At 40.0% G+C, this 26,344-nt stretch overlaps 1 protein-coding gene across 3 annotated transcripts; it reads left to right on the forward strand.

Annotated features, from left to right (window-relative positions):
- Positions 1-1,004: 1,004 nt before the first annotated feature.
- Positions 1,005-22,990, forward strand: LOC114655938 (uncharacterized protein DDB_G0272718-like). 3 transcript variants are annotated; one of them, XR_007935529.1, is made up of 4 exons: positions 1,005-1,094; positions 12,412-12,443; positions 18,145-18,590; positions 21,858-22,990. XR_007935529.1 is itself a non-coding variant. In XM_028807260.2 (4 exons), the coding sequence occupies exons 1-3, from the start codon at positions 10,097-10,099 to the stop codon at positions 18,573-18,575; spliced, it is 501 nt and encodes a 166-aa protein (XP_028663093.1). In that variant the 5' UTR covers positions 10,082-10,096; the 3' UTR covers positions 18,576-18,590; positions 21,858-22,990. The 3 variants fall into 3 exon arrangements, 1 of the variants encoding a protein (XP_028663093.1); XM_028807260.2 differs by lacking the exon at positions 1,005-1,094 and adding an exon at positions 10,082-10,134; XR_007935530.1 differs by lacking the exon at positions 12,412-12,443 and having other exon boundaries at positions 1,037-1,094.
- Positions 22,991-26,344: the final 3,354 nt, after the last annotated feature.

The following is a 26,344-nucleotide window of genomic DNA, read 5'->3' on the forward strand; positions in this document are numbered from 1 at the left end:
AGAGCCCAGACTTTGCGTAGAGGTGAGCCCAAATATATCTAGCTGGTACCTGTCAACCTCACACACCAGTTCGGGCTCCTTCCCCACCAGAGAGGTAACATTCCATGTCCCAAGAGCCAGTTTTGGCAACTGAGGGTCGGAACGCCAGAGTTCCCACTTTTGGCCACCACCCATTTCGCATTGCATCCGACTCCTATGGCATCTCTTGCAGATGGTGGGCCCACAAGAGAGCAGAACCACATTACTCCTTTGGGCTGAGCCCGGCTGGGCCCCGTAATCGAAGGTCCAGCCACCAGGCTCTTGCCAGCAAGCCCCTGCCTCGGGCCTGGCTCCAGTGTGGGGCCCCGGGTACCCTTTCCTGGGCAAGGGAAACGCCAATCCTTGGTTTAAAGCCATTTGGGGTCAAAAAAGATTTAAAAAAGGACATGAAAAACATTTACAATACAATACATTCACAGCACTTCCTTTCTTTAACTGAGTACTCCCATTTTCTCCCACGTTAATTCCAAACCAGTCCTGTATTGACATGAGTGATCCCAGCAATGGATGTGCCACCCGTTCAGGGCTGTTTCCTGCCTTGCACCCTGTTCTCCACTCAGCCCCCACACATAATTAGATTAAGCCCATTTGACAATGTTATGTATGTAAGGCATGTAAACTTTTGTTAATGTTGTAATCAGTTTTAGATAACTGTTGTGAAATATGAGACATCTGAGAAGGTGGCCACCATGACTTAAAAAAACATAAAGGTTAAAAAATTGGCATAAAATGTGCTAATGCACTGAGCATAAGCAGCTGTTTTAAGAGCAAGTATTTCAAGAATTTCCAGAAAACCTGCCCTGAGTGACTTATATTAGTGAAATGCTTTAAAGCTGCCTGTCCACATAGCTCACCTAGGCGTGCCCTGCTGCAGCTTCCCTTAGGTTATGTTGACCTGTTGTTCTCTGTCACGCTCATCCAACTTCCTGCTGATATCTCATTGGTGGCCTCACAAAGGGAGGCTCACAAAGGTGCCGAGCAACAGAAAAGTTAAAAAAAACAACATCACGAGTTTGTGTTAGCGCAGTTTGAAACAGGAGAGCACACCGCTGCAGGTAAGCAAACAGCTACTGGTGCTTCACCAAAGATTAAAGAGCCACCTTCTTGGGCTAATGGTAGAGTCTGTTCACTTTGCAGCTGATTTACTGAAATGAAATGAAATTTACATTAGAATTCTATTGATTTGTATTTTCAGACCTGTTATGTAAAATTTGCTACTAGGCTCCTCCCAATATGGCTAACTGCTTTTGTGTACTGTGTCATTTATGGCATTACTTAAGATCTCTTCTAAATCTGATATGTCTTCCCCTGGACATGGGTACAGCTGGGCTCAGAATTACCCCTCAGTGTTTTAGTTAGTTTAGTTAGGTTATGATAAATGAAACAAAAGATTGTATTGAACAAAGGTATCTGCACTTCATTTTGATCTGGCTGTACAATACAATAAGGGGAAAAGCCTATTAGAGGACGAAGGTGCCATTATAGTTAGTAATGCAGTCTGAAAGCTCCAGGCAGTGAGCTCACTGTCTGTGTGGACTTTGCATGAAGTTTTGCTTCTGCTTGGCCTTTCTGTGGTTTTCTACCCAAATTTCCCAGCAGCTGTGCCTTAAGTGAACAAAAACATGAGTTTGCCCAAGTTGGTGTATGTGTGTGGCAAGACAGAGTGGTATCCCATCCTTGTGCCTGAAGGTACAGAGATGCAGCAGCTTGGTGAGACCCTGTGTTGGAAAAAGTGACATCAGAAATTAGAGTTTTACTGCTATGCTGCTGCGTGTTGCAGTTGTGTGTTTAAACTTTAAGCTGCTTTCAGGAGGACACTTCACGGCCATTTTGAAACCATGAAGCAGTTTTTTAATTACTTGCTGGCTTTTGTTCCTTATCTGGGGCTTTGGATGGACCTCCAGGGGTGTGTTCTCCAGGATGTTTCTAGGATGTTAGGATGCTGGTAAAATTATAAGCCACCAGGCTCATCTTCTTCCTGATATGTGGTCGTTTTGTACTTGAAGCTTCCAGGGATCTTTTCTGTTTATTTCTATCTGACTCAAAGATGCCACCATTTTGTTTTTCTTTACCTAGTCAGTTCTAATATTCACTCTGGCACAGAAACAATTCCCTCCTTATAATAGTAATGCAATAATGATAAATGATTTGAGTGTAAGGTTTTGAGTCCTGCATTTAGGTAATAAATTACATTTGTTTTTGTCATGAAAAGTCTGATGGGACCACTTGGACCCAGGGGACAGAAGCTGTCAGGTTTGGTGCCACCTAGTGCAGTAACCATGGTTGGATTAAGATCCCCACAGGCTCCTGGCTGACTTGATAAACAGAGCTCCTTAACAGAGGCTTGATCATATTTCAAACAATGCAGAGTGTGGACATCCAAGACATTTAATGCAGTGCGGTAATTCCTAATATTAATGGCACCCTGAGACTCGACCATTGCATCAAGCACTGTCCTCCTTGTTGAGTTCATGCCTGCAGAGACACAGTCATTTCATAGATCCACCAAAATAGTGAATTAAGCCCATTGATGCTAATTCATTTAATCGAGCCGGGTCAGGGGTTCCCCTTGGTAATTTCAGCCTGTGGGAAGTCAAGTGTTTCATCAGGTTAGGGGTCCCCTTTGGTGGTATATTTATAAGAACATAAGAAATTTGACAAACGAGAGGAGACCATTCAGTCCATCAAGTCCGTTTGTTTAGCTAACAACTAAGGTTTTCCAATATCTCATCCAGATTCTTCTTAAAGGTTGTCAAAGTTTCTGTTTCAACTCCATGTTTTAGTAGTTTGTTCCACAGCCCCACAACTCTTTGCATAAACAAGTGCTTGATGGCTTCAGTCTTAAATGCACTTCCCCTTAATTTCCACTGATGTCGTCAAGTACATGGTTCACTCTTAAACCAAAAGAATGTTGCTGGATTTGTTAGTCATTTGGGTGTCAAATGCTGTGACTCCACTGCCTGGGTAGGAAACATTCTTGGATGCACTCCTGGAGTTGTGCTTTTGAAGATTCAGAACTATTACTTTATTTTTTATTTCCCTTAACCAATAGTCAGAGAATAATGAGCAGCAGTGTGAGCCAACAGGGGACCAGTTAACGTAGGGGTTGCAACCTCACTTCTTGGTGGACTAACATTTCCTCTCCAACCAATTCCTTCCTTAGATGCCAACTCTCTCTGTTTACATATTTATTTCTATGGCTTGTTAATGCTCTCATTCTGCCCCACCAGACATTTCTAAAACTGTGGATTTTTTTTCCTTTTCTCTGAGTTGACCATCACATATTCAGTGAACCTGAGCAGATCAATATTTCTTACTTCTCAAACCCTGACTTTATTTTTTCCTAATGTTTTGAGACAGATGTTGTGTGATGGACACATGGGTGCAAATGGTATTAAGGTAGCTGCTTATTTGTTAGCTTGCTTTGCAACTTTTTATTATTTGGCCACTAATTAAAGTAAAAAACAAATCAGGTGTCAGAATGTTAAAAAGAAAACAAATTAAAATTAAGGTAAAAGATGTTTTTTTTTTCCAATAGCAGCAGCAATTGGTTACTAATTAAGAAAGAGGCCCACCAGGGTGAGAGTTTGACACAGCCCTTTTTTTCTTTCCTTGCCCTCAGACTCTTTTGTATTTTGGTTGTTTTCAGCCATGACGTTTCTCCTGCCTTTTACGTGGTGTTGCCTGGTTTCATGTTAAGGTCCTTGTTTGATGTATGTTTTCATTTGGCCATAGTTTTCTGTTCACCTGCCCACCTCTCCATGTCCTCCTCCTTCCAAACTCCTGCCCACCTGTAACAATGCAGCTAGACACTCATTTGTTTCTTTAATTCATTTTTATAAAGCGCCTGTCAATGAGTTCAGGTTCAGTGTGCTGTCTTGTACATGATGCTGGCTGGATGAGATCCTGCTCTCCATCACTGTGACCATGCTCCTCCCTAAGAGAGAAGTACAAATCACCCCATCACCTGAATCACACTAAATAATGTAATTTGACAAAGGGTTAAATAACCAATCAATTATTTAATAAAATTGAGCTTGGAGAGATGCTATACAAATAAAATTTATTATTATGATTATTTTTATGATTATGATTAATAATAATGAATTTTAATTATAAAAAAACAATATGCAGGGAAAGACAATAAATAATTATAAATAGTGATTAAGCAAAAAATTCATTGGTGAAAAGCCTCGCAGGTAGGAGACCCGGGTTTGCTTCCCAGGTCCTCCCTGCGTGGAGTTTGCATGTTCTCCTCGTGTCTGTGTGGGTTTCCTCCGGTGCTCCGGTTTCCTCCCACAGTCCAAAGACATGCAGGTTTGGTGCATTGGCAATTCTAAATTGTCCCTAGTGTGTGCTTGGTGTGTGTGTGTGTGTGTGTGTACCCTGCGGTGGGCTGGTGCCTTGCCTGGGGTTTATTTCCTGCCTTGTGCCCTGTGCTGGCTGGGATTGGCTCCAGCAGACCCCTGTGACCCTGTGTTAGGATATAGCAGGATGGATAATGACTGACTGACTGACTGACTGGCTGACTAATTGGTGAAAAGCAGAAATAAACAAAACAGGAAACTCAATTTACAAAGAAAAATGAGAAACAAAGCCAAAGTGCTGAACCTAAAAAGAAAAGGTCAAAATCAAAATATAAATGGAATAATAATGTGTTATCAACTGAATACTGGGAATACAATTACAAACACAAAGAAAAAGAGAAGTGAAGTTCAAAACCAGGAATAACCAAACAATTCTGAACTTCCCCATGGTAATAATAAAGTTTATCTAATCTACTCTAACCTAATTAAAAACCACCTTTGAGCGAGGCTGAAGCTGACTAAGGCAGACTGGGATCTTTTGCAGCAGTGGGCCTACAATTCAGTCAGGCCCCCTGCCCCTTTGGTTCCACACAATAGTGTACTGAAAGCAGGGTGAAAAAGTGGGATCCAGGAATGAGGCACACATGAGGCTCTTCTCCCTGTGGACTTGTAAAGCAATAAACAGCTTGGATTGATGGCTGGATAATTGTAAATGATAGTGTTAGTAGAGTGGTAGGTGGCACTTTGGGCAGCACTGCTTCCTCACAGATCTATCTTTCTATCACTTTTGAGTCCTGCATCTGGTTGCGGTCTATGTGATGTTCATCCAGAACTGTGTTGGTGTTTCCTCTCACATCCTACACCAGTGTCTATTCTAACTCCTGAGGTCTACTTCAGAAAGAGCGATTTTTATAATCCCTGATTTCTGAATGAATTTCAGTTTGCTTTAGCGTGATTTCACATTAGCTGGTTCTGGAACACCAGACCTAAATAAACTTTCACAATCCTGGATACATTGATCCGGGTTAATGGGTGGTCACAGCAAACTTTACAAGCCCTTATGAGTTGATTAACTGATATACAAGTCTTAAAAACAGAGGTAACAACCTTCACGTCAGCAGAACAAGAGGTGCTGGTGACAGTGTGTGAAGATTATCTGCAGATCTGACAACAGAGGAGAAATGCAGCAAAAAAGGAAAGGACAATGGTGTGGAGGAATATCACTGAAAGAATGAATGTGTAAAACAGTTAATCAGTGAAATCTGTGTAAACTTTGAGTGGTAAATTATCAAATTGTGCAAAATGTACCCCAGGCGGTATTGCTTTACTTGAAAGTTATATGCACTCCAGTAAGTACTATATTCCATTTTTGCAATACATGTATCAGTAATAGCAAAAAGTGCAGGATCCATGATATTAATTGTTCAGTATACATTGAGTTGTTCTGGTCATTACTATGAGAGATGTCAAACATTATCCTGCCTGCACTAAACCCTTTTATGTTGGGTAATTACATGACGAAAGAAACCAAAGTTCAATTACTGCCATGTACAAATCTACAACAGAAGACTCACAGTGCCCACTTTTTTTGTGGTAACTTACACTGTTCAGACGTGAGACCTCGGATATTTGGCCTCACCATTTTTACAACATTTGTGTGTGTGACATGTCGTATTATTTTAAGAATGGATAAGAGGACACATTGATATTTGTACCAAGTATTTCATCTATGTAAATACCTGCACTTCACTCGTAAAAGCCATCAGCCAAATGAACTACAATGCAATGCAAAAATCATATTGTTGCCTTAATCCGTTATAGAACCCTGAACTGAAACTGAGTTAATAAGCATATTTGGTCAAGTATCCTCTGAGGAGGAGTCTTTAAAAGGTGAGGGACTCCACAGAGGTGTGCCAGTCTATTATCAGTTATTATTGCTCAAAAATGTCAGTTATTTAAATTGGATTGTCCTACACGTGACTCTTTGATGGTGGCTATTTATTTTTGTCTCAGGAAAACAACCTTTGTGTATATGTGAGCTGATACCGCTTCAAAGTTAAGCACTGCTTTGTCATTATGTGTGGCATCTCTAGTGGTATGAAGAAAACTGCCCTTTGCCAAAAAAATAAAAAATACAGGAAATGTCCACCATTTGTATCAATGTCAGCCATGATGCGTAACAATGAACATGTCAGGTTTTAGAAGGTTGTTCATGTATAGTAAAGCCTCAGATGTAAAATGGTGACATTCATGCAGACCCTCCTCTGGACATGCCAGAATGTCTGATTGGGGTCTGTTTACTTTTTTTTTCTTGGCAGAATTTGGTGAAGGTTGTGCTTCTACATTGATTGTTTGTTTAGGAAGTGGCATTGGGCTTGTTAAATAATGCAGCTGGGATCAGAATTTCTGACAGGACATTTAGGGACTTTTGATCTTATGATTGGACACTGCTGCTTAATTATTGCACCCTCAAAGAGTTAATCCTCCATTTTTACACCTGCTATTTGTAAGTTAGTTTCAGGGCATTGGTTGCCCGAATAACAGATTTGGATTTTGTTCAAATCTTTCTTTCTGGAACAGGCAAATGCTGATTCTGTTCCAAAAACCAGGATTAGCAATTTGTCTGCATTTTGGCCTCACAAATCATGTACGTCTATCTTAATCGGTCCCAGAAATGCAGGTTTAAACAATTTAGGTTTTCTAGGACAGAATTATCCTGATTTCCACAAAGCCCAATTTATTTAAAGTTTTTTTTAACTGGACACACTTATCCAGCTTTCTGGGACACACCCCTGACTCTAAACTGACTCTGTATGAGGGTGTGCTTGAGGGAGCCTTGTAATGGCTGCCACTCCATCCAAAAATGATAGTGCCTTGCAGGGAAGGCTGCCGGTATGGACCCACTTCAAAGCTAAATTGTATTAAATTGGGTTTGGAAATGTCATGTTTTATTACTGTTTGTAGATATTTATATTATATATAAAGCTGAGTATTGAAATCAAGACATAAATCTAACAATGTCCTGTAACATTGTGAACAGTCTCACCTGGCTGGCATGAAGTGGTGTAAGATTTCAGTGTTCTGCTAACAAAGGAGCACTAATGCCACCTTCTGATTGCAAGGTATTTCACACACTGCAGACCCCGTTTTTATTAAGACCTTGCTGAAACTTTAACGATGACACAAGGTGAATGGCCGGTTCTTGTCACAATTGTTCTGAACTTCTAACATGGTGGTGCCTGCTGAAAAAGAGAAATGGCGCTGTGATAAAAGTAATAAAGCTTAAATAAAACTATTCCTCCAATATTTTAATTTTTGGTTTGTTTTTGGTTTTGGTACTCTGTACTAATCCCCGATTTATATATGTTTCATAAAGACGTAAAAAAAAAGACATTATAAAAATTTTAGAAGCGCTAAATGAAAATGTGCATCTTAATTCTGTTTGTGCTGAGTCGCATCTTGTATAGCGTTGTCCTGTTTATAAATAGTCTGTTTGTGTCTGTTTGAATGTTTTTTCCCTGGAAACAAGGGGGAAGGATGACGCAGTGGAACCATGACCCTTTGTGGGATTTTTCCTGTCAGTACAACAACTTCTGCCGGGTTATTTTTATTTAAACAAGAGGAGAAGGGAGATGAGGAGAGAGCCATTACAATATGGACATGCTTCATTAAAAAAAAACAAAGGGAAACGCTGTTACGAATGATCATGCATTTTTCTAACTGCTTGCTGCTTTCAACGCTGGATATTTAATGGTTTCACCATTTCTGTAAGAACTCTGGGGTTCTGGATTATCCTGACACGCTGAGGACAATACAGTGACTGTTTTTGTTCATTCGGGAAAGGAGCAATCAATCAATTTCATTCGTGTTACAATTATTGCATTACGCTGATGACTTCACCCACGTAATTTCCAGGACTATAGTTCATAGCAATTGTTGTTTCATGACGAGTACGATACTAAAATGTTGGCAAACTGATGCAGGATGGTTTTGAATAACTGAAAGAAAATTCCATTATGCAAATAAATGCAAAATTCATATTTTGTGCCTCAGAAAACCCAGAATTGTAAATAACTATTAAGTGTATAAAAAATTGTTAACACACTTACTCATAACACTTTTCCCTTGAGAAAAAATCAGTTTGGATACAGTCTATGTCTGACTGTTGAAATCATTAACCATTTTAAAAAAAGGTTAAGCTTATGGCTAAACTACTGTCAGTCCATAAATGTATAAAGTTTCATTACAGATCTCCTTTAAACCCAATAATCAAAGTTATGTCATTGGTTTTTACATTTCAGTATCTTTATAATTGCTCTTTCTTGTTGAATCATTCACAGTGAGTGCCCTTGAACTTTTATTAGCCTCAGAAGGTATCCACCAGCTCATTCTTATAAGACACTCTTACAAGACACTCTTATAAGACCCATTCTTATAAGACCCAGTCTGGTCAAAAGTGTGCCAATACCATCTTTATTCAGGCAGTATAAGGAAACACAGGGTATCAAAGTGCTGCATCAGTTTCAGGATAACTGCCATCTCACGTTTCTTCTCATCCATACAAGGAAGCACACCAGAGCTCCACCTTCCAAAAAGACAATCTACAGACTTAAATTTTGAAACTGCAAGTTACTTCCTCTAAGAGATGGATGACTTTCTTCTGCTTCCTTTCATGACTAGAGGAGAAGGGCCAGAATGCTGTCTGAATGACCACTGACTCACAAAAGGAAACATCTCAGTTTGAAAGTCTATAGTGTGGTAACCACTGGTGGCCACCCACAAACCTGCACCACCTTGTTCAGAAGTGATCTCCTTGCAGTGTGAGTTAAATGGAAAGCTCCATTAATCAGAGACTTCTTCTGAACACTATGAGCAGAGCTCTTCCTGGTGACATTAGCACATTAGAACAATCTAGACAAGAACAGGACATTCAGCTCATCAAAGTTTCGCCAGTCCTATCCACTTAATTCTTCTAAAAATCACCAAGTCGAGTTTTGAAAGTCCCTAAAGTCCTACCATTTATTGCACTACTTAGTAACTTATTCCAAGTGTCTATGATTCTCTGTGTAAAGAAAAGCATCCTGTCTGTGCAGAATTTACCCTTAGCAAGTTTCCAAGTGTGTCTCTCTGTTCTTGATGAACTCATTTTAACAGTCTCAATCCACTAGACTAATTCCCTTCATAATTGTAAACACTTCAATCATGTCTCCTCTTAATCTTCAATTGCTTAAACTGAAAACGCTCCGCTCTTCAAATCTTTCCTCATAACTCATCCGCTTCAGTTTTGGAATCAACCTAGTTGCTCTTCTCTGTATTTTTTCCATTGCTGTTATGTCTGTTTTGTAGCCTGGAGAACCAAACTGTACACAATACTCCAGATAAGGCCTCGCCAGTGCATTATGATGCTTTAGCATAATCTCCTAGGACTTGTACTTAATATATAACCTAACATTCAGTTAGCCTTCTTAATGGCTTCTGAACACTGTCTGGCAGTTAGTTGATAGTGTCTAGTTCACTATGACTCTTAAATCCTTCTCATAAGGTGTACTTTTAACTTTTAAACCTCTCATTGTACAGGGTGGCACACGAAAAAACCGAACCGTCTCTGACCAGCTGGCTTGAACTATTATACAAGCAGGTGCCATCGCAATCGCGGAGCCTCGTTGCAACTTGGTCAGCAGCCCCAACTGTGCATTAGTTAGGAAGCTGTCAGCCAGTGGGTACAGACATGCGTGAAAGAGATCCGGAAGATGTATTCTCTGCAACAGAGGATTGGAATAGTCGAGGGGTATGTGTCTTCTGTTTTTTTTATATAATAATATAACTCGGAGTCCTGCCACATGCAAAAGTTCGCTGATGACACTGCTATCGTGGGCTGCATCAGGAGTGGGCTTGAGGAGGAATATAGGAACCTCATCCAGGACTTTGTTAAATGGTGCGACTCAAACCACCTACACCTGAACACCAGCAAAACCAAGGAGCTGGTGGTGGATTTTAGGAGGCCCAGGCCCCTCCTGGACCCCGTGATTATCAGAGGTGACTGTGTGCAGAGGGTACAGACCTATAAATACCTGGGAGTGCAGCTGGATGATAAATTGGACTGGACTGCCAATACTGATTCTCTGTGCAAGAGAGGACAGAGCCAGCTATAATTCCTTAGAAGACTGGCATCCTTCAACATCTGCAATAAGATGCTGCAGATGTTCTATCTGACGGTTGTGGCGAGTGCCCTCTTCTATGCGGTGGTGTGCTGGGGAGGCAGCATTAAGAAGAAGGACGCCTCACGCCTGGACAAACTGGTGAGGAAAGCAGGCTCTATTGTACGCATGGAGCTGGACAGTTTGACACCCGTGGCAGAGCGACGGCCGCTCAGCAGGCTCCTATCAATTATGGAGAATCCACTACATCCACTAAACAGTATCATCTCCAGACAGAAGAGCAGCTTCAGCGACAGACTGCTGTTACTGTCCTGCTCCACTGACAGATTGAGGAGAGCATTCCTCCCCCAAACTATGCGACTCTTCAATTTCAACCCGGGGGGGTTAAACGTTAACATTATTCAAAGTTATTGTCTGTTTTTACCTACATTTTTATTACTCTTTAATGGGATTAATAAAGTTTCTATCTATCTATCTATCTATCTATCTATCTATCTATCTATCTATCTATCTATCTATCTATCTATCTATCTATCTATCTATCTATCTATCTATCTATCTATCTATCTATCTATCTATCTATCTATCTATCTATCTATCTATCTATCTATCTATCTATCTTAGATAGAGACACGGGACATTTTCACACAGAAGTTTCATGGCATAAACCTACCAGCAGTATTCATAAATTAGTGAAGAAATGGCGTAAGACTGGGTCAGTTGCAAACTGCAAAAAGAATCAGGCCCTGTCCGTTTGTATACCTGTGGTTGTAGCAGATATTCAGGAACGGATGGCCAGAAGCCCTAGGAAATCGACACGTAAATTGGCACAACAAGCGAATGTTTCACACAGGTCTTGTCAACGTGTGTTGCACTCGCTACAAATGAAGCCGTACTGAATGACTTGTGTTCAAGAACTGAAGGACGACAACAAGGAAAAACTTATTGGCTGAATTAACTGCAATTGGATTTTTGTATTGCATATCTTTCATTTCGTGCATGGGCTAAGAAACGTACATTGACATTGGAGTTGGAGATGGTTTGGTTTTTTGTGCGCCACCCGGTATATTCAAACCTCATATTTGGTGAGCTCAGTTGATCTCTCTCTGTATCAGCTGCCATGTTTTCTGTACAGCATCACTATTCCACCTATTCATACTGCAAATCCCATACTCACCACCAAGTGAATTGTCATGGACTCACACAATGAAGTATCTTATTTCAAAGATTTCTGCTGTGGTAACCAATGGTGGCTGGGGGCAAACCTGTGCCATCTTGCTCAGAAGCGATCTGCTTGCAACGTAAGCTAATTTAAGAGCTCCATTACTCAGTCCAAAGACATGCAGGTTAGGTGCATTGGCGATCCTAAATTGTCCCTAGTGTGTGCTTGGTGTGTTGGTGTGTGCGTGTGCCCTGCGTGGGCTGGCGTCCTGCCCAGGGTTTGTTCCTGCCTTGCGCCCTGTGCTGGCTGGGATTGGCTCCAGCAAACCCCGTGACCTTGTGTTAGGATATAGTGGGTTGGAAAATGACTGACTGATTGACATTTCAGTATATTTAATATTAAATATATAATATTAAACTGGGTTTGGGAATGTCATGTTTTATGATTGTTTGTAGAACTTTAGTTCTACTTTTTGTTAACATTACATCAGGAAAGGCTACCAACTTTCAAAGTAGATGGCCAGGAGAGAAAACTTAAAACAAGCAGGGATTCAAAACCAAAGCTCTGTCCTATTTTTCATCAATACACCTTCTCTGTGAGATATGATAACTGATAACATGTTCTAATAGTAGATGTTAGAACTCCAACTTTTAGTCTCTTGATTTCACTTTAATATTTCAGTATGTTTAATGTGGAACAAAAATCTGGAAAATGTATTTATTTATTTATTTTTTTCTTGTTGCAGAGTTCCTTTCACAACCTGTGACCTCTATTCAGGTAAGTGACCCTTTGAATATCAGGGGAGAAATTCTGTTCATGTAAGTGTGGGAAAAACAGCCATCTATCTGTTCATGTTTTATCTCCACTTACCCCAATGTGGAGATGGAGGCAGCCTGAGCTTCTCATGTCGTCATCAGGAGCAGGGCAGAACTGGCATTGGAATGGATGAGAATCTAATATCCAGCATGGTCACTCGTACTGGGAGAAATTGGAGAAATGTTACTGTGAGAGAAAGCTGATATATGCAGAAAAAGCAAAGACAAATGATTAGAGAATGTGCAAAGTCCAAAATGGCAGTTGCAGAGACAGGAAAGACCATTGAAACAGTAAGGCTGGCCCAGCTGAATGGCAGCATTTTTGATCTGGCCTTTTTATTTTTTATAATCATTTTTATACTAACAGCGCAACTAAGAACTTTTTTCAGAATCCAGATGGATGAAGTTGAAAACGTTTTTTCCTGGACTTTGTCCACAAATCTCAATATTTCAAAATAAAAGTCTTTCACCACCTTCAAATGTCTGAATGCATTCCCTTCTGAACTGTATGGACCCACACACCCACCCACACACACCCACACACACACACATTTCATAGTTGCTGGACAGAGAACATAATGATGAAGCAATTGAAAAAATAACTCATATTGCAGTCCTAGATGTAACTGTGGTGCATGGTGGCCAAAACTGAACTGCTTCTTTGCTCTGTCAGAGCAAACTGAGTAAAGTCAGCACAATAGTGATGTGCACAGAAGTAAAAAGAGTTATTCAGATGGCTTATGGACTTGAGCTGCAATAAGTTGAGGATGATGCTGTACTGGATGCAATCTGTGGGACACACAAGTAAACTCTTCCTTCTACCTTACAGCCAGAGAAACTTACGCGTTTATTCCAGTCATCTGAAGCACTGTGTTAAATAATTCTAAGATCCTCAAAAACCACTGTGAAAAGGTTGAAGGCTTCAAAATATCCAAAACCAGACGAGTACTCCCCTCATTTGGAAACCAAAAGCAAGTCTCACCTCAGGCTGCTGCAACCCTGCTGCAAATGACCTTTTATGTTGGCAAAAACATTGTTATGTTTTATGTACACCCACATCATATGGAAACTGAATGTAGTGCCTTGTTGGTAAATTAATGACTCCCAGCACAATGAACATGAAGGTGTGAAGGCTAGGTGATATATTTCTGACCTGTCGGCCTGTTCCCTGAAAAGTGAGAAACATTCTTCAGTGCAATTACGCAGTATTGGCCCTCTTAAAGGGAACTGTAATACAGTCTGTGCACCATATTCATCACATTTGAGGTATAATATGTTTGTCACATCAATAGACATTATAATAACAGCTTAGTGATATGAATTGTTCTGAATTATCATTTTGCTGGTTTGGCTGCATTTCCCTACTTGAGAATGTGTGTCCCCAACATACTGTATCTCATAATGTATATGCAGATATTCCAAAATCCCAAATCCTTGTGGTCTCAGGCATTTCCATTTAGGGTTACACAGCCTGTACACACTTATTAAAAAATTAATTATCAAAATAATATTCAAAGCATAAGGCACAAGAGGACCAAACATATTTCCAATACCAAAATATGCAACATAATTTACAATTGGCAAAATAAATATGAAAGAAGATTAAATTAAATTCTGGCTAAACTACAACGTAGGGAGTCTAGACGCATTTACATTTTAAATTTTTTTGCTTAAGCTGATGTCACATTACGCAACTTCTAGTCATAGGGGATGTCAGACTTCCTAATTGCAGTTGCTGATCTTGTCTCTGGACCATGTCAATCAAAATGACTGAAAATAACTGCCTTTGTCAAATTTACTGACTGAGTGCCAACCTTCCAGTCTTGATTGCCCCTTGTTCTGTGCTGTCTGAATGAGCCGGTTGTGCATGAAGGGGTGACAGTTACGGCCACAATTGCTGTCCTTGGTTTTCTTTTTCCTTTCTATTGTGATATGTAAAACATGAGACATCAGACAGACGAGCTTCTCTTCTATTTGTGACATCCAAAACACCTGTGTTCCTTGTTGCTCACCAATGCATTATGTGAATGGTACTTCCAGATGAGTATTCATTGCTTGTCAGCTCTCATGCACACAGAACCCACCTCTGTAACTGAAGACAGAATCAAACCTGCTTGGTTTTAATGGATTAATTGTCAGTTTCCGTTAACCGTTAGGCCCAAAAAAAACCCATTGTGCATGCCAGCGCCTACCTATTACTGTACTACTGCTGCTGTGTGGTACACTGTGAGCTATGTACGTTGGATCAACTCTCCCTCCTGCAATAGCGTAGTGTACTTCCCTAGCACCATGTGTCATGCTGCATTTTGAAATCACAGTGTCTGTTACATACCATCAGTTTTAACAGAATAGCTTTTCACTTTTGTTATAATTAATCTACTGTACATTGTAATGGCCAATAAACCTGGTGTGTGGTTTTGGAATTGCCACAAAAATAACTGAAATTATTAAACATGAATGAAACGACAAAAGTGCTTCAAGTATTGCTTCAATTTATGGAATAGGAAGAACAACAGTGACCGATATATAGCATGATGCAGACGAAATTGAAAAACTTGTCGATTAATGTTAATGTTCTTCTGTTTTGTGATGCGCTGTGCGGGAGCAGAAAGAGAGGAATGAATGCTGTATGTGATGGGACTGTGTGAAGGGCTTCTGCGCTGTAAGGGGCTTAGGAGATAAGTGACAGGAGAAGTTAGTACGAAAAGGAAGGTGACATGAAAGGAAGTTTTGAGTTAGGGAGTCAGGAGACAATAAGCAGGAGTGTTTGTGTTATAGAGAAATAAATTGAACGTAAGTGGCAGGAGATGAATTAACTGGTAGGGAAAGGTCTGTTTTTTTTGTTTTGGAGGTGTGCTCTTTAACGCAGATAAGACAGGGCACCATTTGTTACATAATGAAGACTCCAAGTAAAACACAGAAAACTCAAGTACCTCTGAGTTGTATTTGTTTATTAGGCTGCTGGTTACAATATTATCTGATTTAATTAATTTTGTTAATATAGTTTTGTTTTGTAAATAAATACAACTATTCCCTAAACTGATCTACTATATATAATTTTTAAAGTAGCTGTTCTGTTATCCATCTTTTCTATTATCCATCATGGGCTCAGTCCCACAAGTCAGAGAAGAAGGATTTATGGGAATGCACTTGAGAGAGGGAGTGTCAGAGAAGAAGGCGTGAATACAGAGGAAAGGCACTGAAGGTAAACGTAGGGCAAGAGACAGCAAATATTTAAAAAATTTTCTGTTACCTGTTTTTGAACAGGTAGCAAGGCTGGTTAAATAAATAAACTTCATACAGAGCAAAATTAAAAACAGAACTAGTAACATAACATTCAAAATTGAATAAACTAATAAACATAAGCCATGGCATCAACCCTAGCGGACCATAACACCAGCAATCTCACGCAATCTCATATATTCAACCAAAAATTGTAATACAGTTGAGATACGTTGTGCCCAAGTGGTTCAGCATATTAATCAGACACTTCTAAGAAAAGTATTCAACTTTGCCAAACTTTATTACAAAAAAGATGAAATGAATTTGAGGCAGCAGAACTTCAGCCTCCCCCTCCTAAATGGCTGAATGCCCTCTTCTCTGACCTCTTCTGCCCACAGTTGCAATTTCCTGAATATTTTTGTTTCATTCTGTAAGTGCTTGTAAATTTTAGAGGCTATACTGCTTACAGTCCCTGAAGAGCATCTGTTTTAAAGCTGCTCTGGTCAAAGTCACTCGCGTCAGGTGTCCTTTCCATTCTAATGTTTCTATGACTAAACCTCCTGCTCCTGTCTACTGCCCACATACACTAACTTGCAGCCTTGAGGTGTTCTGTTTGCATTAATTAGCATTTTTTCATCCACTTTTTGAATGTGACGTCCCAGACATCATCTTTTAATTTGAAGAATCCCACCTTCTCAGGCAAGTCTCCTGTTCCCTAATCTGGTGACCCACTAAGCAGGACTGCAGCAGATGAACACACATATTAGAGAACACCCCTGGGGGCCCGAGTTCTCCATTGTTACTTCTCATGCGAATCTCCAAGAATCACAGCATTGCTCCTCCTCCAGGCTTGGCTGCTGCAACCTTTTCAGATCATTAATAACTTCCTTCATCTTAACGGGTTAATGACTTAAACATCCAGCTGGACAGAAATGCCTGATCCCTTCCAAGCAGGCTGTCTTCTCAGAGGACCCTGATGTTCCTCCTGAGCTGGAGTCCTGTTAGTGAACGCACATCCTGCACTTCTGCTTCGTTTATAAACAAATCCTTGGCTAGAAAAGAAACAAACTATAAGTATGAGATGCAAGATTTTACCCATTTTTATGGCACTCTCTTCGTATGTTTCAGCTCAAAATAGTGTGCTTAGGGTTGTTCTTAAGACTTTGTAAATCCACAATTCAGTTTTGTCTCTGAATCCAATCCAAATAATTTTATGCTGAAGAAAGCAGTAATTGGATACTTTGTGAGATTAATTTGAGGGATGACCCTTGTATGGAGATTTTATCACAAAAAGGATATGCTTATAATTGTCATGACCCTCCTGGTGTTAACATAAAGGTAGTCCTTGCCCTCCAAGTGTTAGTAGATTTTTCTTTTTTATTAATTGATATTTTATTATCCTTTTATTACCACTGCTCACAACATAATATGGTTGTATATCTGACTTCCAGATTCCAGTATCACCAGGACATTGCAATATACTGTAGCACCCTTGGGTTCAGGTGTTATGCCGCTGAAGAGTTCCAAAAAATGCCCACTAGAGAGGGAAATCCCATCAAAAAACCTGGCTAGTAACATAGAGGACCATGTAGAATTTTTATAAAATAAAAGATTTATTCTTAACAGAAAAATGCTCAGAAATACACAAAGCTCCAGAGCACAAAAAGGCAATAAAAAAGGAGTTGCCTAAAAGTTAATCCACAGTGAACGAGTCCCAAAAACACAATGCAGAAATCAGAGTCAGCAGACAGAGCAAAAAGGTCAAAAAATCCAAAAATCAAAACAGCACTAGAAAAATTGCAAAGAACCAACCACCAAACTCCAAAGGGCATTAGGAGAATCCTATATCATACATTTATATTATTTTGTTTAACATCAGTCAAGATTTAATAATTGTAATAATTAATCACAGTGCTTTTCTAACATAGTCAAAGTGCTTCACATAGACAGAGGTGAGCCACTTCAACCACCACCAATGTGTAGCACTCACCTGGATGATGCGATGGCACCTGTTTTTGCTCTGGTTCTCTCACCACACTTTAGCTATTAGGTGTTGAAGTGGAGAGAGAAATAGACATTTAGAGACAGGGGATGATTGGGGGGGCAGGCCTAGGTGGGCAATTTAGCCAGGACATCGTGGAACATCTACTCTTTTTGAAAGATGCTGAGGGAGTCAGGACTTCAGTTTTATGTCTCATATGAAGGATGGCACCATTTTTATAGAACAGTGTCCCCATCACTGTACTGGGCCACTGGGATCCACAAACAGACCACAGGGTGCCTCCTGATGGCACCTCAATAACACCTCTTTCAGCAGCAAGCCAAGCTTTTCCTAGATGGGCTCCCATCCAGTAATGGCCAGGCCTGGACATGATTTGTTCCAGGTGGGATACTTTTTCTGAAGTGCTGGTGCTATTAATCACCTTTTATCTTGTTTTTAGGAGTGCCAATGCAGTCTGGATATCCATCTTCATGCCCCCCTGGAGGGTACCCTCAGCCAGGCCCTCCCGGTCCTGGAGGTTATCCTCAGCTAGGCCCCGTTGGCCCTGGAGGATATTTCCAACCATACCCCCCTGGCCCTGGAGCCTATCCTCAGCCATACCCTGTTGGACCTGGGGGCTACCCTCAGCCTTGTCCTCCTATATCTGGTGGCCACCACCATCATGGCTGTGTTCAGCCAGGTTGTACGCCTGGAAACTGCTGCCACACGGAACATCATGGTAAAGGTCATCATGGTCTTCATGGTCTTCTTCATCAACTTACACACCCTGGGCACCATGGGCATCATGGGCACCATGGGCATCACGGGCATCATGGGCATCACGGGCATCATGGGCATCATGGACATCATGGGCACCATGGGCATCACTGACATCACAGGCATCATGTATGTATACATCATTTTTTATGTTTTGTATTGCTGTGGTCCATTTAAACAATTTGAGATAAATATCTTTTCTTGCCTAATTTATAGTTTAGAATAATTAAAATAATAGTTCTAGTTTGTTTAGAGCTTGCCTATAAATCCCAGTGGTATCTTTTTATGTATTTTTGGATGTCTCATGGATGTTTCCTCCTGCCGCCAAGTATTCTTCACCAAGAAAAAAGTTAAGAAGTAAAGATGTAAGGGCCTGTATAGGCATGACATTGATTTAATTAGACCACATCCTATTGGTCAAATGCAATTATCAGTTTTTATCCTGATTTTGAATCATTTTAGAAACAAATAATGTCATAATTCATGTAATATTACTAAGTCAATACTAGTATAGCAGTAGTAGAAGCTGAAATACTTCAAATATAAAAGTGTAGAACATTATAAAATATTTTACTTTCACTGCAGTGGCAAATAAAATTTCAAATGTTAATTTTCATGTACTGAAAATGTGAACGACTAGTAATTTTAGTAATTTAAAATATACATTTTCATCTATTCAAATTTTACCTAAAGTAATATTCCAAATTATCACATTGATTAGGACTGCTGGAAAATTACAGTACAGGAAAAGGAACAGATTGAAGAAAATGCATGGAAAAAGTAATCATGAAATTCTACATACATACATTCATACATACAGGCATCTCAAACCCTCTTAATACAATTGAGGATCATGGGGAAAGTAAGCCACCTTGGGTAAGCTGTCAGTCCACTACAAGGCCTTCTCATTCACCCCCATGCTCCTACTCAAACATCAGTCCTCTGAAAGGCCCCCTCACAAACCCCTGCACTCCCACTCATTGAGAGCTACCAGTTAATCTGACATTTGAGTCTTTAGTGATGCGGATAAAAAGCAGAAAACTGATTCAAGTTTGAGGAAGATGTTTAAACTCTACATAGACCATGTCTAGACATGAGGTCCAAACCTAGAATGCTGGACTTGTATGGCGGTGGTGCCATCTACAGTATGACGTTCCCTACAAAGGGATGCAAAAAACATATTTTAAATATCATTTAGACTACAAAAATAGCATACTATTCACGTATACGTTCAGCACTTGCATCCTCAACTCCGTTATTGCAAATTATGCCGCAGGAAGCCAAGGCCTGTGCCAGCAAACATACAAAACAATGTATTTTTTAATCACTAAAATAATCAGTGAATGAATTGTATTAGTGCAGCATAAAGATATTACAAATAAAATACCTGTAAAGTAAAACAGAGCTAAAAAGAGTAAATGATGAAAAGAAAAACTTACAGGAGCCATTTCCAGTAAGGTCTAAGTAGCAATATAACATCTCCTATACACAAATGATATCAAGGATGAAGAAATGTATTTGTCTTATCTTACTTTGAATTTAGCCTTATGCTACTTTATACACCACTGCTTATTTTTTTCTGCCGTATTGTACAGCCTCTCTAGTAGTTACTCTTGAAATTGCTGAAATGCTGACAGGCACAATGACATACAATCATGGAGGATGCCAGGCACTAGATTTTTTGGTAAAACCCAAGGATACCCCAGTTCTCTTCTGCAACCCATTGTGTCTTAGCTGTGGTCCTTCCCATGGTCTCCAACTCTGGCTGTCCTCTTTATCTCCAGTCCAGGACCAAAGAAATTTGGACCTAATTCAGTTGAATGTCCTCGCTTGAAACTAACGAGACATAAACTTGGGCTCCTGGATTCAGATTGTAGAGTCCAGCTGTCTTAGCCATCATTTGAGAGGACAGCTATTCTTCTGACTGAGAGGATGTTCTCTTTTCACAGTGTGCTTTCTTCATTTCAGACTTGCTACACTCAAACTTCTCACTACATATATTCCATCTTCGCCTGAGTGAATCTCCAACAAGCTCCCAAATGTCACCAGTAGCACAAGTTCACATCCAGAGTAAGTGAAAAGTGAGGATGTGTGACTGAGGGGGTGCCGCCCATGCAAATACCTCCATTTATTTGCCCCAAAGTTTTATTTGTGGGGACTGGGTGTAAAGGAGCTTTAGATGACAAAATCATTTTGAAACACACAAAATACAGCAAAAATTATTATGTGTGGAAATTTAATGGTTGAAAAAGTAAAGTATGGTTAATGAAATCAGGGTAAATCAAAACATATAGGCAATTTGAAAATTATATGGTTGTAATACCGTAGAAGATAATGTAATGCAACATGTTCACAATGGCATATGGATAGTTTGAAAATGCATAACGCAGTGCTCTGCCATCAGTCTAGTTGAAGCCAAGATCAAATGAACATGGACGATACGCTTTGGGACTGCACCATTGTTGAACAATGCGCCATAGTGAGATTTCCTTGGGTAGAGGAATATGAAACCTTCCGAAATTCACGGAAGGATGTTGGCTCAGTAAAGAAGTGAAAACAGCATGACTCAATGAAAAGGTTATGGATGGGTAGAAAAGTTCAAAGTGCCAAGAACAAGTGTAGCCTATAAAACTTGATCTGGTCAACCATCAACATTGCACACACAAGCTCACACAGAGAATGCCTTCATCAGAGACGACCGATGGATTACATTGTCTGCTGTCAAAAACAGTCCTGCTGCTCCATGGCAATGCACATCCCCATGCAGTAGCGGCAACAGTGGAGGTAATGCAACAGCTGCGGTTTTATGATCTTTCACATCCTCCTTGCTACTGTCATATCTTGGGTCTACTTGAAGTGGTTCTATGTGGTCGTAGGTTCATCTCTAATGGTGAGGTTATGGAAACAGTGCAGACCTGAGTTCAGGTGCAGCTGAAAAGGAATGAAGAAGTTAGTGGAGCGGTACAAGAAGGTTATTTACCTGGAGAATTGATAGAACGGTTATGTTCATCTGCTTAAAGTTACCTGATGTCTTTACTTTTTGATTGTTCCTCATATGAAGAATGGTCACTTGCTTTATGGTGTTTATTTCTCTGCTGTACAGTGTCAGTTACTTGTAGGCAGACATCTTTTTGTTTCCAGGAATGGCATTTGAGGTGAACTTGCTTTCCAAATGATCTCAAACCCTGATTTTAGGTCCTGCGTTTTCTATCCAGCCATTCCCATGAGTATGCACATCAAAATTTTGTTCAATCCACTGTTTTAATTTTTCTCTGAATTTCTTTAAATAAGATAGTCACACAGCTTTCCTTCAGTGCTTGCAGTTTTCAAGAAGTGTTTTTTCCAATAAAAAAAAGATAAATGGAGATGACCATGTGATGCTTCCTGTGTTTTCAGCATTCCAGCTCAGGCAGTGATTCTGATTAAGAAGATGTGGTGTGATGGCAGCCAGAGGCTCCTGTGGAATGCTGGGGAAAGATGAAGATGAGCGTCAAATGGGTCTTTCTTAAGGGGAAAATTCAAGACAATGTAACAGTCTTGTGTCATTTAAAACTTTCTGATGTTCTTTTGAACATGCAGTAATATATATGATTTCCTATATGTCTTATTAAAAATCAATTAACTGTTTATTTATAGTAAAATGTCTATATTTTTTTCAGTGCCGTTTGAAATGCGTCTAATACATGATTCACGGCTTCTCTCATTGCAGAGCTTTGGTCAATAGGAATTATGAGCTGATTTCAATTTAAACTTTTTTTTGGCTTTCCTGTTTTAAGCCTTTCATGCTCATATAAGGTTTTGGAACACATAAATTTCAATTCTCTTAAAATTTTTTCATTTTACACAGTTGAACTAATTTTCCATCTTTTTTGACATCATTTTATGGAGCGTATTGCTAGTGAAATTAACCATAAGTGCGTGTTGAGTGACAACACCATCAAGACATTACAAGGTCACACTGTGTACTTCTTAATTATCCAAGTTTGTGGAGAAAAACGCCAAGAGTTCAACAGGAATTTCGTTAGTTCTTGGCAAATGAATCTTGTGCAAACAAATGTTTTCATTGTGAAGATTGTGTATTTTGGATCTTTTGTTTAATGTCTTTTGTTCTGGTGCCATCCTAAATCATTACTGCCTCACTTGGCCTGGAGGAACAGAAACAACACAAACCATCACCTCACCTTGTCAGACCTGCTCAATCCAGTATAGGCTGACAGGTAGGTAGCCAGAGACTATCAGAGCAGCAGCAACCCTGGATGAGATGCCAGTCCATCATGGAGCTCAATCCCAAAGGGACAATCAGCAATTAGCGTAACCCACGTCTTTGGTGATGTGAGAGGAAAATCCAGGCAGACGAGAGGAGGACGAGCAAAATTCACACAGAGAATGCCCGGTGTAAGGAGCACTAACTACAACCTTCACTAGTAGGTGCATTACATTTAAAATGTGGAAGTGTAGCCATTATGAAGTGTTTGCGTGTTTTCTCTTGCATCACTACTTTTCAGTAAACGTTCTGATTATGAACATCACCTCAGTCTCTGACTCGTTGTTCTTAGTTCTAAAAGCTTTGCTATATTGTTACACACCACCGACATTGTTGACAGTCTTTCTCAAATTTGGACCTTGAGTTCCACAGAAAACAGTCAGCTCCTAAAAATGCAAATAAATGATGGTGGCCACCACTGGCCATTGCAATGCCTTTGACGTACAGTGGATTTAGAAAGTATTCAGACCCCTTCACTTTCTGCACCCTTTACTGTGTCGTAGATTTAATTTTAAATGGATAAATTTGACATTTTTGCTCAACAATTTACACACAATAATCCATAATGACAAATTGAAGACATTTTCTGAAAGGTTTGCAAATTTATTATAAATTAAAAACATCATAGGAGGCTGGGGAAAAATATTTGTCTAAGCCAGTCACACAGCGAATTTGCAGGAAAATATTTGATGAATGATACCACCAGCGAACACTATGAGGCAATAAAAAGCGTTGGCAAATTTATATGATCAATACTACTCAAGATTGTTCCGATCATCCATAAGGAAACACGAGCAAAATAAAACTAGAAGGTTGGTGGTTTACCTTGTTAGGGAAAGAAACATTTTAATCAGCTTGTTAAAGCTATTGAAATGCCTACAGTGGTAGATGACGTGAAATGCTCTTGCTTAGGCTTTAGTCTTTACTGATTAAGAGAAGAAGCCAAAATACAGGTGGAGGTTCTCTCTACAGACAAACATTATATAAATTTTCTGTTTACCAGAATAAAAAGAACAAAAAAAGTGAATTCGTATGTCTGACAGCATAAATGAAATGATCACAGGTTTCATTGGAGGTTTCATTGGAGGTATTGATGCTATTAAGGCATATATGACATAAATCTATTAGTTTTTTAAGGACCAGCTATATTTTAATTACGAGGGTAAATCAAAAAGTAACGGAAATTTGAAAATTGTGCAAATTCTCAGTGCACAAATAAGGAAGGCAAGTTCCATATTCCTCAACTATGTTTCAGTCAGAAGTAAAAAAATCTAACCCATCGGACAAAATTAGACCATTGAGCACAAATGATTTTTTCACAATAGAACAAGTGTTAATCAAGGCCATATTGACAGACGGCGGCACATCAGCAGTAGGGCAAGCTGAGGAAATAGGTGAAAGGGACTGTGGAATCATGTAGCAGAGGGCTTGTTGAGTTTATTTCTAATTAAAACAGGAATAGAATAAATCTTCTGCGCATAACTGTGGGGAAGTTAGGATGGGGAAATTGTTAAGGACGCACATACTGTATGCTTTTTGTGAGTAGTCATACATGTGTGCTGACTACTGTAAAGTGGAGGATGTTATTAGACAGCATAAACGATCCAAGAGTGTTTGGATGAATCCAGTTATTCTCAAAGAACATGGTACATTCCCAGAAAAGGTTAAAATTATCAGTAAAACCAAAGTTCATCCTTTTGCTTTGTCTCAGAAGCCATTCATGCAGACTGCGAAGCCTGCTAAAATGGCCATACCCATGACCTAGTGTGGGAATTGGGCCAGAGATTAAGACATTCTTGAAGAAGTGCGCTCCTCAACCAGTGACCAGATAACATATTCGGATTTCCCGTTGTGTGAGCAGAAGAACACATCTCCACTGGATGTGACACTGCTGAAGGTTGGTAGTAGAATATGTCTGGTGATCTAATGGTCAGTTGGCTGTAATTTCCGTGTCCATGTCTTAGTTTGTAGCTTTCCCCTTTGTTAATTGGTGAATTTCCCTGTCATGACCACCATCCAAAAATGGTTATTACACGTCTGAGTGTGTCTCAGTATTAGGCACAGTGACAATGAAATAGCCTTCAACATACAAGTCAATTTTTTGATTATTATATGTTACTCATCATGTTCATTGTTTCTGCTGTGACCTATTCTTGTTTATCATGTGTGTTTTTGTATGCTTTTAATCATTATTGTGAATTTTCATATTTTTGTTGAAATCTTGTTTTCTAGGTGTTGCCATTTTGTGCTAGTTTTTCATGGTTGGCACCATATTGTTTACTGTTACTATACTCTTACCAATCACATGACATATAAGTCATGCTACAATCATGACCCACATACAGTGCATCCGGAAAGTATTCACAGCGCATCACTCTTTTCACATTTTGTTATGTTACAGCCTTATTCCAAAATGGATTCATTTCATTTTTTTCCTCAGAATTCTACACACAACACCCCATAATGACAATGTGAAAAAAGTTTACTTGAGGGTTTTGCAAATTTATTAAAAATAAAAAAACTGTACTTAAGTATTCACAGCCTTTGCTCAATGCTTTGTCGATGCACCTTTGGCAGCAATTACAGCCTCAAGTCTTTTTTGAATATGATGCCACAAGCTTGGCACACCTATCCTTGGCCAGTTTTGCCCATTCCTCTTTGCAGCACCTCTCAAGCTCCATCAGGTTGGATGGGAAGCGTCGGTGCACAGCCATTTTAAGATCTCTGCAGAGATGTTCAATCGGATTCAAGTCTGGGCTCTGGCTGGGCCACTCAAGGACATTCACAGAGTTGTCCTGAAGCCACTCCTTTGATATCTTGGCTGTGTGCTTAGGGTCATTGTCCTGCTGAAAGATGAACCGTCACCCCAGTCTGAGGTCAAGATCGCTCTGGAGCAGGTTTTCATCCAGGATGTCTCTGTACATTGCTGCAGTCATCTTTCCCTTTATCCTGACTAGTCTCCCAGTCCCACCATGCTTCACTGTAGGGATGGTATTGGCCTGGTGATGATCAGTGCCTGGTTTCCTCCAAACGTGACACCTGGCATTCACACCAAAGAGTTCAATCTTTGTCTCATCAGACCAGAGAATTTTATTTCTCATGGTCTGAGAGTCCTTCAGGTGCCTTTTGGCAAACTCCAGGTGGGCTGCCATGTGCCTTTTACTAAGGAGTGGCTTCCGTCTGGCCACTCTACCATACAGGCCTGATTGGTGGATTGCTGCAGAGATGATTGTCCTTCTGGAAGGTTCTCCTCTCTCCACAGAGGACCTCTGGAGCTCAGACAGAGTGACCATCGGGTTCTTGGTCACCTCCCTGACTAAGGCCCTTCTCCCCCGATTGCTCAGTTTAGTTGGCCGGCCAGCTCTAGGAAGAGTCCTGGTGGTTTTGAACTTCTTCCACTTACGGATGATGGAGGCCATTGTGCTCATTGGGACCTTCAAAGCAGCAGAAATTTTTCTGTAACCTTCCCCAGATTTGTGCCTCGAGACAATCCTGTCTTGGAGGTCTACAGACAATTCCTTTGACTTCATGCTTGATTTGTGCTCTGACATGAACTGTCAACTGTGGGACCTTATATAGACAGGTGTGTGCCTTTCCAAATCATGTCCAATCAACTGAA

The sequence above is a fragment of the Erpetoichthys calabaricus genome, chromosome 8 (assembly GCF_900747795.2).
Source record: "Erpetoichthys calabaricus chromosome 8, fErpCal1.3, whole genome shotgun sequence".
Lineage (NCBI taxonomy): Eukaryota > Metazoa > Chordata > Cladistia > Polypteriformes > Polypteridae > Erpetoichthys > Erpetoichthys calabaricus.

Bases quoted from the DNA above. Each gene is read 5' to 3' on its own strand.
- LOC114655938 (XM_028807260.2), top strand. From the start codon at position 10,097: ATGTATTCTCTGCAACAGAGGATTGGAATAGTCGAGGG. The intron at 10,135-12,411 runs GTATGTGTCTTC...TTCTTGTTGCAG, and splicing joins AGGATTGGAATAGTCGAGGG to AGTTCCTTTCACAACCTGTG. The intron at 12,444-18,144 runs GTAAGTGACCCT...TCTTGTTTTTAG, and splicing joins AACCTGTGACCTCTATTCAG to GAGTGCCAATGCAGTCTGGA.